Source organism: Desmodus rotundus, chromosome 1, assembly GCF_022682495.2.
Source record: "Desmodus rotundus isolate HL8 chromosome 1, HLdesRot8A.1, whole genome shotgun sequence".
NCBI lineage: Eukaryota > Metazoa > Chordata > Mammalia > Chiroptera > Phyllostomidae > Desmodus > Desmodus rotundus.
Window position 1 is genome coordinate 47649949 of NC_071387.1, and position 16108 is coordinate 47666056.

The following is a 16108-nucleotide window of genomic DNA, read 5'->3' on the forward strand; positions in this document are numbered from 1 at the left end:
TGTTGAACAATACAGTATTAACTGTTCTGGCTATGCCAGAGTGTCTGCTGGAACAGAGAGTATACTATTCAATAAAAAATAATCACTATACCTGACTGAATTTCAGATGGGCATGCTAATGACAGTTTTTTTGTGTGTGGATACTTAGTTAAAAAAGAAATATACCTGATTACATTAATAAATACACCTTTGAAAACACCAGTTTTATAATTTACCCACAGCATGACACGTAACAAAAGAAAGTTCCCCAGGGCAATGGTTCTCGCTCGCAGAAGATTCTCTATAGATACTTCTGTTATCATCAGAGTTAATCTGTGAATGGATGTTGGGATACCTACGGTTTCCTCCGGGCCAGGGCAGTGGCAACGGTGACTAAAGAAGGGCACAGTATTGCCACAGACAGGCCTTTCTGGGAAATAAGGCCAGAGTTCTGGGGTTTGCATTCTCCTGTCATCCTCTAGTACCAAAAGGGGAACTTCTCTAGAGGAGGAGTAAGTGCCAAAAGCAGGAAGAAATCTCTGTTCTAGAACATAATGCCATGTCTCCTATGCTTCTTTCTTGGATAAGGAGGTTTCTGATTAAGTACGTCACTGGAACTTGTCCTCTTTAGTAATATAAATATTACTGTAATCTTTTTACTTCCTTTTCTGGGACTGTTCTTATTCAGATTTATCTATTGGGTCCAAATTTGCTACATAATTAAGCCACTTTCAGGTTACTTATTACCTACCTTTGGTGTAATAAAGAAGTACTGAGAAGTATTTTCTTTACAAGCAGTATTTACAACCATTTCAAACACTCTGCGTTCATTGATAGGGTCCATTCCCTAAACAATAAAATAATGATTCCATTAAACCTCTTATAAGATACAAGATATGATAAATCCCAAGTAAAAGAATAATCACTATACCTGATTGATTTCATCAACTACTCGGAATGGACATCTATTAAGTTCCTGAAGTGCCATCAGGTACAACATGGTAGAAACACTTCTTTCACCTCCACTTTGATGATGGGGCGTTAATTCATGCAGCTGAGTACTACTGCGAAATTTGACTCGAATTCGAATTCCGTATTTATCATAGTCTTCCTATGAGACATTTAAAAGGTTGATGAAAGATGAAGAGCTTTCTCTGGTAATTTCATACTATTACTTAAAAAATAGATTGAATAAATCAATTATAAGAACTTAAAATTCAGTGATAATTTAAAGTAAACCAATAAAATATTAAAAAGCCAGTTGCTATTTACAAGCTTTAGTGAGTCTCTAAGGATCTATTTTGGTATGAAAAAATTTCAGATTAAGAGTAACTTTTTTCCGCATCTCATACCACTCCTTTCAACTTTAATAGACTTTCCCAAGGGTTTTTAGAAACTACTGAGTGAAGAGACCCATCATGGAAAGGCACTATCTGTTGTAGCTCATACATTGCTAGGCTTTAAAGCTGCAGGTACAAAGAATCAGAACACAGTGGAGGGCCACGCTATTTTCTGCTGGAGAGGCAGCTGTGTACGTCACCACAGAGGGCCAAGAGCCTTCCTGCTTCTTCCACTGGTTAAGAGAAAAGTAGGCAGAGACTGTGTGAACACTTAAAAAAAAATTATATTAAATCCAATATATATACATAATACTAATTAAAAACCGGACACATAACAAGCATTCACTAAATATTTGTTCTTTAAATTGTGTCCAAAATGAGGCTGCCCTAAGGCCTACTTATTGCTCTTATCAGTCACTTCTAGAGCAGTCAGGTTCAGATTTACCCTGAAAATGAGACCCACAACTTGGTCATTAAGGGCCAACTACCGAATAAACAGAGCTTTAAGGTCGAAGCACTGACCAAGAGACACAACGCAAGCCAATTACGCAACTGAAAATCTTCCAGTGGTCACATTCAAAAAGGAAAAATATGTGGAATTAGTTTTAATATATTTTATTTAATCTAATATATCCAAAATATCTTTTAACGAGTAATCAATATAAAATATTTAAGAAGATATTTCGCATTTTTTTTCATACTAAGTCTTCAAAATTTGTGTGTTGTACAATTACAGCGCATTGTACACGTTTTCAGTGCTCAGTACTCACATGCAGTTCGTGGCTACTATACTGGACAGCAGAGGTCTAAGATTAACAGTAACAACTTCTATAAAAATATAAATACCTTAACCATAAATATAAGAATCCTGATAGCTATATCAAACTTTTAAAATACCACCTTCAATTTTTTTGCCCTCCAAAACCAAAACCAATAAATGGCAATAAATGTTAATGGTTTTGATTCATAAGGTTTACTTTTTAAATTTATAAAATGCATTTATTTCAAAGCAAATTTATTAACTACGGCATTTCTTAACTACACTAAGCTTTGATTGCTAGAGTTTTGTTTCTGGCTCTGCGGCCCGTTCTTTGCTCATTCTAGCTTCCTTCATCTCACTGAAAGCTCTGGCTAAAGCAGTTCTAGAACCATGACCGAGGAGCCCAGAACAGAAACATTCCAAGGGGGAGGCTGAGAAGAGATAAGAATGTCCATTTTCCTGAGCCCATGGCTAGATAGGCCAATTTAACTGAAAAGGCTAAGAATCGCTGTTATGGTAGCGAGCTATCATTTAAAACAGAAAAATTATCCAGAAGAAACAGCATGTGATAAAGTTATAGCACCGTGCGATAGGACTTAAGATTAAAGAATGGGCTTTCTATGACAGGGCAAATTCCATAGGCTTCCCTATTCTTACTTGACCATATTTACGCCTTATACAGTCAAGCTGTTGAATAAAGATACTTTCATTAGATCTGAGTTTGACAAAGCTTTCAGTAATCAAATCTTCATCACATAAAAACTATGCCACATGTGCTGAAGAGGCAGTAATGAAGAGCTTAGGCTCTGGGGTCAGGTCTGGGGTTTGATTTTTTGCTTTGCCAACTGGTAGCTGTATTCTGTAAGTTTCAGTTCTGTATTTGTAAAACAGGGTTGATAGAAGTACCTGCTTTATAGAATGGCTGTGAGGGTTAAACAAGATAACAGACCGGAAAGTGCTTGATACAGTGCCCGACATGTAGGAAGTACATGACAAATTATGTCCCTTCATGCAAACAAGCCCAGAGACTAGGTAGATGACACTTGCGGTGGCAGGTCCACCATCTTACTAGAGCTTGAAAGTGAAATGAAGTTTGCTGTTCTCATGTCTCACACTAAATATAAATATAGATGGAGCCACAGGGCAGAGTTCCTGCCGTGAGAAAAAGGCCCTTACTTTGGCTTTTTATTTATGTGATACACATGTAAAATTGCACATAAGCTAAAATGCAAAAATGCAAAATGTTGAACTGTGAAGGCAACATTTTTTATCTTGATTTCTTTCTTTCTTAAAAAAGAACTTGGGGAAAAATTTGAACATCTACAAAATTAGAACACTAAAATAAGCTCAAATGTATCATGAATTAGTTTCAACTATGATCAATACGTGGCCATATGTTTCACCAATAACTCCACCAAACTCCTCTTTCATTATTTTGAAGCAAATCCCAGTTCATCTCTTTACATATTTCTTAATGGTAATTTTATTTTACCCACGATCGCAATGCATAAACTTATAGCTCAAGAATTTAGTGGCAAATTTTCAAATGTTTTCATTCTTGTGAACTGTTAAATTCTTGATGAAAAGGAAACCATTGATATTATACTTTATTTCAGTTATGTTTGCCAATTGATGACTCTTCTAACTTGGACAGCGGTAGAGTTTAAAGCAATGCAGTGCATTTGCTCATCACAGCTGAATGACCATTACTAAGTCTGGATATAAAAAGAGTAAAGTATTAGTCACCAATCTCAAATGTCACACATACATACAAAAGTGACCCTGATGCAACCCCTCTGGTGGTCTTTTCTGTCCTTTGAACAATTTTTTACTAAGCAAAATTTTCACACCTAAGTCTAGGGTAAAGAAATTATATCCATATAATTAAAATTACTTGCCAGGAAACATATAAAATGCAAGCTTACCTCATTTTCTGTGTGGAGATCAACTTCACCAGCACACTGCATGGAACTAAAAAAATTGCTGAATTTTTCATTAATCTTTTCTACCAGCTCTTTTAAAGGATTAAGCCACCTCTCTTTCACCTGCACATATAAGCAGAATAAAAACACAATTGAAAAGAAGTGTTATTACATTCTGATATACAAATTTACATAAAACAAATTTGGTGAAAGTATGAATCTAGTCATGAGAACACACGTTGCACTTTTTCTTAGAAGTGGATCATTTCGTTTTGCAGTATTCTACGTTCCCATACGAGTAAGAACATGACAAAAAAGACAAGATAAAGATTAAACAATTACCTGTGAAATGCTTTCCCTATACTTATCCAGTTCAACTTTCTTTATCTTTAGTTCCTCAGTTAATTGTTCTATTTCTTCTTCTCTTTTTGTGTATTCTGCAACAATCTGGTAGGGAAAAATTATTTCTTTAAGATAAATCTAGCAAAGGATAAAATTACAGGAAATTTGCATCAATGGAGACATTAACTGAAAATGCCAATGTGTTGCATTGTTTGTATATTCTTGTAACATGCTGAAAATGCTAATTTTTATTCTTGAAAAAATAGACACTGCAGTATTTCAGGTTAGTCCAACTACTCTTTTTATAAAGAAAAGGCACAGAACACTGTGTTCCTTAGGAAGAATCTATTTAAAATTCTAATAGATTCAGAAACCTGGCATTTAAAGCACATTGTTCCTGCTGTCTAGCTTATTATTACCAAGAGCTCTAGTACAGAGTGGGAGGCAAGTACATGAGGAAGCTGCGTGTACGTGTGTGAGAGAGTGCGTGTATGGGGAGGGTGGTGGTGGCTGCGGCAGGCAATAGGGGAAGAACGTACTGTAGGATTCAGTCCTGTGAAGCAAGAAGCTCTTGATCTTTCTTCAGTTAATAAAGCATCAATTTCATCCAATGTGTTTGGAAGATCCTGGAAAGCCTAAAGAAGAAAAAAATTGTCCATCATTGTAGATAGTACAGTGAAAACAGTTAAATTCAAATAGTTAAAAGAAAAATATTCTGCCGGGCATCTACTACTATGTGTTCGACAGCATGCTAACACACAAGGAGTCAAAGAAATTATAAATAGGATTTTTGCTTTCAAAAAGCTTACACTTTACTCTAAAAGGCAACAAAATATATACACTTAACACCAGGTAATACCTTAAGGTAGTGTATTGATGTTGAGTATTAAAATAAGCAGTACATATCATACAGGGTACGGTATTTAGAGAAGGAAGTATCAGTTCATGCTACAGGAGCTAAAGAGAGTAAGAGAATTCAGAGGCCCAGAATTCATCTCTGGACCTTAAAGCAAATGGCTAAGAAAAAGCAAAGCAGAGGGGAGATAGGAGCTTGGAAAAAAGAATGAGCACTGCATACCATGGGGGGTGAGGAGTTGTGTCCATTTGGAATGGTGGGTACTTGCTGAATTGGTAGAATGGGTCCAGAATATGTGGGGCATTGAAAGAGAGCAAGAAGTTAGAACTTTATACTGTACTTATAAAAGCATCCTAAGAATCCACTTATTTTGACAGAAGAAATTCACCACAGTACTATCTTCTGAGTCCACGCTATAAGAGACAAATTAGAACAAACACTTTCCTATGAGGGGAAGCAAGGAGCACACAGTTTTGCCAGCACAACCTGCAAAGTTCATATACTACAAGGCACAACACAGATATAAATGTCAGGCATTGAACGAGACAGGTATACCAACAACATTGTATTAATATCTGAAGTTCTTAAAACTTTTTAGAAAGTAGTTCAATTTGTATAGGACTTCAGGGATTGATCAAGTACATACTGCTCAGTCTGTCTGTCCACTGAATTTTGAATTCATGTGCCCACCACTTGTTTAGTATCTTCACTTGACTTTCTAACAGGCATCTTAAATTTAGGCCTTCATTTCAACCACACTCCTGCCAATTTGAACCAACCTGTTTCTCCTGTTCAATCACTGTTTCAGTACATGGCTAAATTTAGGGGTTCTCTCTCTTATCCTTCACTTCAGATCCATTAACATGCCCTGTGGGCTCTGTCTTTAAATGACACCTGAAATCTATAAACTTCTCTCTTTCCAGTATTTCCTCCCTCATCCATGCCACTATAATCTCTTGTCTGGTCCAAGGCGCTAATCTTCTAGATGGTCTCCTTGTTTCCAATCTTGTGTTCCTACTTAATTCTCCATATATTGGGTTGGCCAAAAAGTCCATTTAGTTTTTCCATAAAATAAGACACATTTTTCATTTTCACCAATAACATGATTTGGGTATCTTGAGTATGTCGGCTCTCTCCTCCTATTGGCTTCTAGTGGGCAGAGGCCAGGGGTGCTGCTAAACATCTTCCAATGTGTAGGACAGCCCCACAGCAAAGAATTGTTTGGCCAAAGTGTCAGTAGTACCAAGAAACTTCTCAAACCACTTTTGACACATTTCATCAGTCACAGCACCTTCTCCATACACTGCACAAATTCTTCCCCCATTTCAATCGAGTTTTTACCTTTCCTGAAATAAAGCTCAACATGTCAAAAATGTTGCGTATGTTCTTCTATCTTCAATATTAAAATGGCTGCACAAAAATTCACCAACTTTGATAAGTTTTTTACAAATGCAAGCTGATACGACAGCTGTCATAATCTGACAAAATTGTTTTGAATGAAGTTAAAGACAACTGAGCGCTACTAGAGCTATTGTGTGGGAAACACGTAACAGACTTTCTGGCCCACCCAACAGAAATTAAATGTTCTTTTATTTATTTTTGTCCATTAATAGTTTAAGGTTCATTAAGTAATACTAAGAAAACTGTCAATTCTGATGAAATGAGAAAGTTCTTTGGAGTTCATTTTATTTTATTAAAAAGCTTTTTTCAATTAGTTTACTTCCAGTATTTTGTATTTAGTTTCAGGGGTACAGCATAGTGGTTAGACAATCATATACTTTACAAGGGTTCCCCCTGATATTTCTGGTAGTTAGTCACATCACTGCGATCGACGTTTAAAATCCTCCAATGGATTCCATCTCAAAATACTAGTAAAACCCAAACTCCTTCAACGGTCTATAAGGCCATACATGATCCAACTTTTGCCTTCCTTTCTGCTTGGATTATAATTGTTAGTGCCACTGAGATTACTGTTATTCTGAACATGCCAATATTATTCTGCCCTAGGGGCTTTGTGCAAACTGTTGTCTTTGCGTGGGATACTCTTCCTTCTTCTCTTCACTCAGGACTCACCTAAAATAACATCTTCTCAAAGGAACCTCCTTGACACTCTATCCTCTTACCTTGTTTTATTTTTCTTCTTCTATTACTTGACTTTTATATAGTTGCTTTTTCATTTGTTTTTTGGCTGCCTCACGGTTCAGACTATGATATAAATTTCAGCAAAGAAGGAAGGAGCCCCAGCTGGTGTGGCTCAGTGGATTGAGCACCAGGTCCCCTGTTGGGGGTGTTAAGCAACCAATTGATGTTTCTCTCCCTCTCTTCCCCTCTCTCTAAAAATAAATAAATAAAATCTTTGCACTGGTTGGTGTGGCTCAGTGGATTGAGCGCCAGCCTGCGAACCAAAGGATCACAAGTTCGAGTCCCTGTCAGGGCACATGCCTGGGTTGCAGGCCAGGTTCCCAGTAGGGGGTGTACGACAGGCAACTACACACTGATGTTTCTCTCCTCTTCCTCCCTTCCCCTCTCTCTAAAAATAAATAAAATCTTTAAAAAAAGAAAGTACGCATACATCTGTCTTGTTCCATGCCTGATACACACAACAGACACAACACAACACATTTTTACAAAATACATTTTAAATGAATATATAAATAATTTTGTTCCTTTCAAAAACAGTAAGACTTATCAAGGATAGAATATGCTTTCTGAAAGAAAAAAATTATACACATTGGTATTTATTTTTATGATAACCCAACATATTTAGAAGTTCTAGTACACTTTTAGAAACAACAGCTCCTCACTTTGTCTTTAAAAATCTACTAAATTCCTACTATGTATCCAGTCAGATCTGTTCTCTGTGGTTTCTATGTCTGATATCATAAAGCGAAATTTTTGAGGGTTTGAAAATTATAACTCAAATAATTTTTTCCAGTTCTATTTATATACTTAGTAGACATTTCATTATCTACTGAAATAGGTAACATTTGAAATTAAGAATTAAAAAACCTACACAATTACCAAATATTTTAAAATTTATTTTCTATTCATTTCTTTACCGTGACATTCTGAGAGAATAGGTATGTACTCGCTTGTCACATAAAGCTTAGGGTCACAGAGCTATATAATTAATGGTGGAACTTGGACTAAAGGGCAGCATCTCCTCATTTACTAACTAAATGACAGATATATCAGCATATAAAATATAATGGAAAAAAAGAAAAGGCTCTTTCCTCCTTTCCTTACCAAAAAACGTTAGCCCTGAAGATTAAGCTCCCACTGAACTCCTAAGAGAAACCCCACTATCCAGGAAAACATTTTCATTTTGCCTGTTTTTCTAAACACCACAGCTACTTACTGTTTCTTATATAGCAATTATTGGTACTATGTGACCCTGAAAAAGTACATCCCATTTCCCGACCCCACCCCTTAAAGGTGGCTTGGGGGAAAGCATCTTTTATTGGAAGAATGAATGTTATGGTGCTAGTAATTCTGCAACGTAATATTATGTTTTAATAACTCTGATATTAAGCAATGTGACTGGTGCAAGTTTGAGTACACTAGAGAAAATCTGTTAAACAAAATTACATAGTTAAAAATTGGGGGGAACTCCCTTGTTTTTTATGGCACATTACAATGCCTAGTGCATTTTAACCTTACAAACACTGACTTGTGGCATTATGTGCTTTTTATACTTACTGTCTGGTATTCCTGAGGAACGGTCTGCTCTGCACCCAGGTTACATACTTGCCTAGCTCTCCTCATAAGTTCCTTGCACTTCTGCAATAATCTTTGTCTATTTTCATCCAACTCAATGAAATGTTGCTATTGCAAGAAAAAGAAATATTTTGGAAATTTGAACAGAGGGCTATTTTATTAAACTACCACATTATAATACATATCAAATAAATTATTAAAGTTGATTGTGATAAGCAAATCTGAAAACTGTATCTCAAATCATGACTGCTTTTCTTGTAAAGGTTAAATTTGAACTTAAATTTTTAAGAGCTTTAAAATTTAAATTTCCCTTTCCTGAAACAGTTTAATTTAGCTAGATATAATTTTACTCTAAGAAAATATGAAATACACAGCATGTAGGCTTCATATCAGAAAACTCAGCACTCAAATGTAAGTAGAACCTTTAAACAGTGTTTAATAGTTTTCCAAATGCCTTTCATGTAGTTATCATTTATTCATGGACACATTCATTTCTTCACCAAATAATTACTGAGAATCTATTAAACGCCAATTTTTATTACGTACTAAGCATTAAAAGGTGAGTAAAAAGACACATAAAATCATCATAAAAAGAAAGAGCTGTTATTTATTGAAAGCTTACGTGCTAGGTGCTTCATGCACATTATTCCCTTATTTCTCACGACATTGACAGTAATATTGTCCCCTCTTTGTATAAAAAAAAAGACTTGAGAGGCACTGAAGTAACTTGCACACACGCACACATTTAGCTAGACGCAGTCAGGATGCACACCTATGCCCACGCACGGAACCTCTGGGTGGTAGAGGACCGAAGGAAAACAGCATGTGTGTGGTGGGGACAGGAGGTGCAGGGAGGTCAGAGTGGTCACCGACACCAGGACAAGTGAATGGTCTTGAAGAACTAGTAAGAAGCTAGCTAGATGGCAAACGTTTCGTGTGTAATGAGAAGTGCTTCATGGAATGCCTTCTTGTGGGCCAAGCTTTGTTACAAGCACTATCTTATATGTTAATTAATCTAATCCTCATAACAATCTAAAAGAAATATATTATCTCCTTTTCTAGATGTGGCTCAGAAATATTAGTTATGAAAATAGGTGAGCAGGTGCCTCAGAAAGAAGACAGGTCAGGTCTAGCTTGCTCTTTCCATTAAACCTCAAACTTCGGTCTGCACAAAAAAATACCTGGAGTGGATGGATAGAGGTGGTGGTGAAGATTGTTGAAACACTACTGATACCCCAGCCCCATGCCAGATCTGTTCGATTGCTGAGGCCTGGACATCTGTATTATTAAAAAGGTCCTTGGTGATTTTTATGCGTACAAATTTGACAGCAAATAAACTAAACAAAGACAAATGTTATGAAAAGTAAAAGGATTTGTACTGGCCTGAAATGAAAATGCAAGCAAGCCTTTACACTAACTACTTAGTACCGTGGTTTCCTTGAATGAATTCCTCAGTCCCTAAACCCTTGGAGAAATAAAAGAAAATGGTAAAGACTCCCAGTCACCCCTACTCTGCTCTCTAGGGCCATCACACTCAGGCAAATGTAAAACAAGGATCAGCTAGATAGAAACTAAATACTCCTGAAGTCTTCTATTCCTGCTTCCTATTCCTCTGGACCTTGCTAAATGAAATGTCCTTGAGTTGAATATCTGGGGATATGGGCTTAGAAGGACAAAATAATTTCCTTCAATAATTCCCTGTTTGATGGCATATGTATACTCAATTCTTTACTAGAGAAGATGTTCTTTCTATACATCTCATCTGTCCCCCTCACCACCATAACTGTTGAGATTTTTTTGAGGGGGAGGGAAAGGAATGGAAAGAAAAGGGGTACACAATGATGTAAGATAATGTTGTACAGTTAGGCTAGTGAAAAAGCTGTATCTACATTTCTGCTTAGAGCCGAGCCTTTAATAGTTGATAGACAATAGAAATATTTCATTTATGTAAGAATAAGGGGAGAAAAGAGCAAATTTCCAAAATATCACCCACCAACAAATTAAAAAAGATTAGCTTGTAGGTATGTCTTTGATAGAAATTAGTATTATCTTTTCTCTGAAGTTTTTTTTTTAACTTGATATTAAACAAGCAAAAGCTTCTCTAAGAGGGCCCTCTAGTGGAAGAAATAAGAATTGTTTGCAGAATTTATTAAACAGCATCTACACATGAATTTAACACAGTAATTATTCCACTTAACAACTTATTAAAATAACAGTCAAACAGAATGAAAACCATTTTCTATATTATAGGAAACAAAGTAAGTTCCAATGAACTTTTACTAAAACATTAGTTTTAAAACATTTCTCAATTTTCCTTTAATACAAATACAAGCACCACATTTCATTCCAATTTAAATGGTCACAAATTCAAATGTTACCTACAAGTTTTAATACATATAGAATAGATAGAATACATATTTTAAAAATATGGAAAGTATTTAACCACTTTTTAAATAAAATTTCAGTGTTAAATTTGAAATTTATTATCAGTAGTCTTAATTGGCCTTTTAATACATAAGATTATAAATTCTGCTTCAATCAATCTAACAGTAAACAATGAAATAATGGCACTAGCACTCTTTACTTGTTAAATACTCCCCCCCCCCCAAATGTATCTTGTTTAAAATGTCTCCTCTGGAGTTTGGTTTTTGGGAGTATAGGGGGAAGAGGGAGTGCCAAGCAGGTAGGCAGGGAATGCTAGATGAAAGCACAGAACTTCTAAATTTAGTATTAGGATAAACACATAAATTAATTTACAATTCTTGTAACTTATATTGATGCTGATATAAATCTGTACTTTTTAGGGAAATACTGGCTTCATACTAGGCAGCACTCTAAGCACCTTAATATATATATATTATGAATGAATATCACAATATCCCTGGACCAAAGAATGCGGCCATCTTCAAAAAAAAAAAAAATTAGTGACTCAAAGACTGAAAACAAAACCTCCTCCTAAGAAACTTTGCTTCTCTCCAGTCAGCTCCATTTGAAATATGAGTATTTTTGCTACTACTAACAAAATAGATCATAATAGAATACCCTGTCATTCTGCACCTAATCTTAGTACATCAATATGAATAAAGGCTGTTGGAAGACTATTTCTCACCATGTCGAGGGGGGGTTAAAATTTGGGAGAACACTTATTCCAAAGCCATCATGATTTCATGATACTTCTGAACATATGACATAAACCCATCATTTTCTTAAGTTCTCATTAAAACTTAATTCAAAACAAAGCTTCAGGCACCAGGATCAAATATTGTATTGTGTGACTTGACTTAAAGTTCTATGATGAGTCAATTTCTAGATGAAATTTCTATATGAAATCTTTTCTATACTGAACAACCAGGTTCATAGGCTCAATCAATGAAGAAAGCTTAGCACACATGGCCTCTACAAATATTTACCAGCAGAACACAGGATGATGGGCAGGTTGACTTCCTCTATACCCTGGTGAAATGCGCACTGATGAGGGTCTCCTTGGATAGCTAGTTCCCTGTTCAGCCCACCCTCCCTCTACCCCTCCCAGTCTGGGTACTATAGCTTTCGTTTCTTTTTCTTTCTTTCTTTCTTTTTTTTTTTTGCTGTATCCCATACATACATATATAGTGTGATATATGTATAACTGTGTATATGTTCCTTCTGTACACACACACACACACATATACAGTTGTGAGTATGTGAAACTTTATTCTTGTATTAAGTATTGTTACTGTTTTCTACCCAAACAACTGTAAACCTACTCTTGCCCCTCCCTGTGTTCAGAATGACTACTGCTGCTTGCGCTGCCTTCCTCCCCTGCTTCCCTTATTTCTTGATGGGGAGGAGAGAGGGAAGGAACTTTCCATCTTCCACACCTTTGGCTTTGCTCAAAGTGAACTAATTCTACAGTATCAAACCTGGCCTTCAGCTCCCTTTGGCTAGGTGTGTTTGTGCTTGCCTACTCTAATAAGCTTATTTGCAAGCAAAGTTCTTTTTTCCTTTCCTTCTTCCCCAGTTTTTTCTAGCCATATGCTTTTTCAGGAAGCCACAGAGTTTGAAGATGGCTTCAGAATAATGAAGCTTCTATTCCACTTTAACTTAATCTTTCCATTCACGTGTGCAGTCCTAGGTCTCCATTTCCTGAAATTTAACCTCTAATGACTCTTTCCACAAAAGAGAGTCCTAAAAGCTCACTTTTACACAACAGGTATGCTTGTGAAAAGTGTAAAGTGAACCATATACAGATCACTGCCAGAGAGTAGTAGAATCTGAGAAAAGTAGAAGAATGGATGGTGAAGGGTACAAGGGGACTTTGAATACACAAAAGAAAAGTTTTAAAAATCTGCGACAAATATGGCGAAGTGTAACATTTGTTTAACAGGAATAGTGGACACATGGATGTTATGTTACTCTTCCTACTCCTATAATTAAAAATTCGTATTTAAAAATATAAAAGACCTCAATGAAACAAATGATAAAAATCCTAATGTAAGTTTTTTCTTAAGATTCTTTCAGTTTTGCAGTGTAATTGATGCATAAACTGCACATTTTTAAAGTGTCTATCTTGATGAATTTTGACAAATATACGCAACACCAATGGAACCGCCACTACCAAGATTTGCCCCTGTAACCCATCCTCTGTACCCTACCCAGGCAACCAGTGATTTACTTCTGTCACTGGCATTCTCCAGTTTGTAGAATTTCATATAAACAGAGTCACAGTTTCTGGCCTGGCCCCTTTCCCTCAGCGTACGTACGTGAGATCCGTCACGTTGCGTGTACCGGTAATTCATTCCTTTCTACGGCTGAGTAATAGGCTGTCGTGGCCACACTGTAATTTATTCACTCATTTAACTGTTGCTGGACACTTGCTTGCAGTTTTTAGTTATTACAAAGAAAGCTGCTACGTATCTGTGCCTGTCTTTCATGGACACATGCTGCCATTGCTCTTGGGTAAATACTAGGAGAGGACTGGCTGGATTACATGGTAGGTATCTGTTTAGCATTTAAGAATCTTTTCAATGGATTTCCAAAGTGATTACACAGTTTAAATCTCTACCAGAAACTTATGTGAGTTCCAGTTGCTCTACGTTCTCACCAGCACTTTGGTATGCTCAGTGTGAAAACTTTAGTCATTCTAGTGGGTCTGTGGTGGTACCTCATTATTATGGCTTTAATTCACACTTCCCACTGACTAATAAGATTGGGAATCTTTTCATGTGCTTATTTGTTACCTGTATATACTTTCTTTAGTGAAGAGTATATTTACATCTTTTGCCTGTTTTTTGGATTAGGTTATTTGTCTTCTTTGTATTGATAATTGTAAGAGTTCTTTTCATTGTGCCCATCATGGGTTAGCAAACTTCTTCTATACAGAGCAAGAAGGTAAACATTTTAGGTTTTGAGGTCCACGTACAATCTGTCATATATTCTTCTGTTTTAACCCTTTAAAAATGCCAAAGCTCTTCTTAGCTTGCAGGGAACTTTACATAAACATACCTTAGGTTAGGTTTAATCCACAGTAATAGCTCTTTGTCTAGATACAAGTCCTTTGTCCAGGGCATGTCTTACAGATACATTCTCCCATTAGTAATTGGCCTTTTCTTAACAGTACCTATTGATGAGCAAGTTTTAAATTTTGATGAAGTACAACCTCTGATTCCTTCTGTGTTCTATTTTGCCAATTCTAAGGTCACTATGATTTTTTCTTATGTTTTCTCAAGTTTTATAGGTTTAGTTCTTACATTTAAGTCTAGGACCCATTTGCATATATGTGGCATGAGTTAACGGTTAGGGTTCATTTTTGGCATATGACTATTCAATTGTTCTAGTACTATTTGTTAGGTTATTCTTCCTCCACTGAGTCGCCTTGGTGTCTTTGCAAAACAACTGACAGCACACATGTGAACCCATTTCTGGATTCTCTATTCTGTTCCATTGATCCATGTCTATTTTTACAGCAATACAATAATGTCTTCATCATTGTAGCTTTGTAAGTCTTACAATTAGGTATTGCCATTCAAATTGCTTTTCAGTTTTTCTAAGTCTACTGTATTTTAGAATGAGTTTGCCATTTCCTAAAAACTAAAAAGCCCTGCTGGGAATTTTAATGAATTTCTAGATTTAGGGGAGAACTGACGTTTAACCAAATCCTGAATCTTTGCTCCATGAACTCAATCAACCTCTCCATTTACTTAAGCCCTATTTTAACTTCTGCCAGCCAAATTTTATAGTTTTCAGTGTACAGGTCTTGTAAATATATTTCTAAGTATTTCATATTTTTGATGCAATTATGTACAGTATTGTTTTATAAATTTTAATTTCCTATTATCCGTTGCTAATATATAGAGCCACAACTGATTGCTGCATATTGAACTTGTATCCTGCAACCTTGCTAAATTCCCTGTATTTCCTGGAAACTGGTAAGTTTTACAGCAGTGGTTCTAAAATGGGAGCATTTTTGCTCCCCAGAGTACATCTGGTAATGTCTGGAGACATTTTCAGTTGTTGTAACTGGGACTGGGGGGGGGAGGTGTACTACTGGCACCCAGCAAGTAGAGACCAGGGATGCTGCTAAACATCCTACAATATATAAAGGACAGATCCCCACACAAATATTACCTAGTCCAAAATGTTGGTAGTGCTGAGGCTGAGAAACCCCCTTCTAGAGGCTTAGTCAAATTGAAGTTTAATTCTTCACATTGTTTCATAAGTGGTGTGTGTCCTTCCATCAGGACACCCATAAATATCTATCTTTTTTGTGATGTTAGCAGCTAATGTGATCCACTGATGCATCAGCAGCTGCAAAGTGTTAATATTCTAATACAGCAATTCCTTCTGCATTTATTATCTGAATTACTTCTATAAAAAGAAATTTCCTTTCATAATTTACTTCTGATAAAGAGAAACTTCCCCTCATCATTTTTTGTTTAACCTAAGTAACAGTTTACCCAGGAAAGGAAGAATAAATGCAAATTCTTTCTTTGCCATTTTTCAAAATGAGCTGGCTCCCTAATATCCCCCAAAGGGGGCCAATATTGTTTTTTAAGGTGTCATTATGAATCTATATGTTAAGATATTTTGATGTCTTTCAATCTATTATCACCTCATCTATGGTCAATGGGAGATTCTTCATGTTAGCTCCTGAGTCAAGTCGTCTTTAACAACTTCTTTGCTTTCTGGCATGACAGTACAACTGAGGTTAATC

General features: G+C 36.1%; 1 protein-coding gene across 2 annotated transcripts in view; it reads right to left on the bottom strand.

The window, feature by feature from the left end:
* SMC5 (structural maintenance of chromosomes 5) overlaps nt 1–16108 on the bottom strand; it is an 87524-nt gene that overhangs the window by 3063 nt on the left and 68353 nt on the right. The window contains exons 18-24 of one of the 2 annotated variants that reach the window (XM_024555215.4): nt 8899–9024; nt 5422–5466; nt 4883–4978; nt 4344–4448; nt 4005–4124; nt 911–1090; nt 731–826 (exon numbers count right to left, since the gene is read on the bottom strand). In XM_024555215.4, coding sequence (XP_024410983.1) covers nt 731–826; nt 911–1090; nt 4005–4124; nt 4344–4448; nt 4883–4978; nt 5422–5466; nt 8899–9024 — 768 coding nt within the window. The remainder of the gene's footprint in view (nt 1–730; nt 827–910; nt 1091–4004; nt 4125–4343; nt 4449–4882; nt 4979–5421; nt 5467–8898; nt 9025–16108) is intronic. The other variant, XM_024555219.4, reaches the window with a different exon arrangement.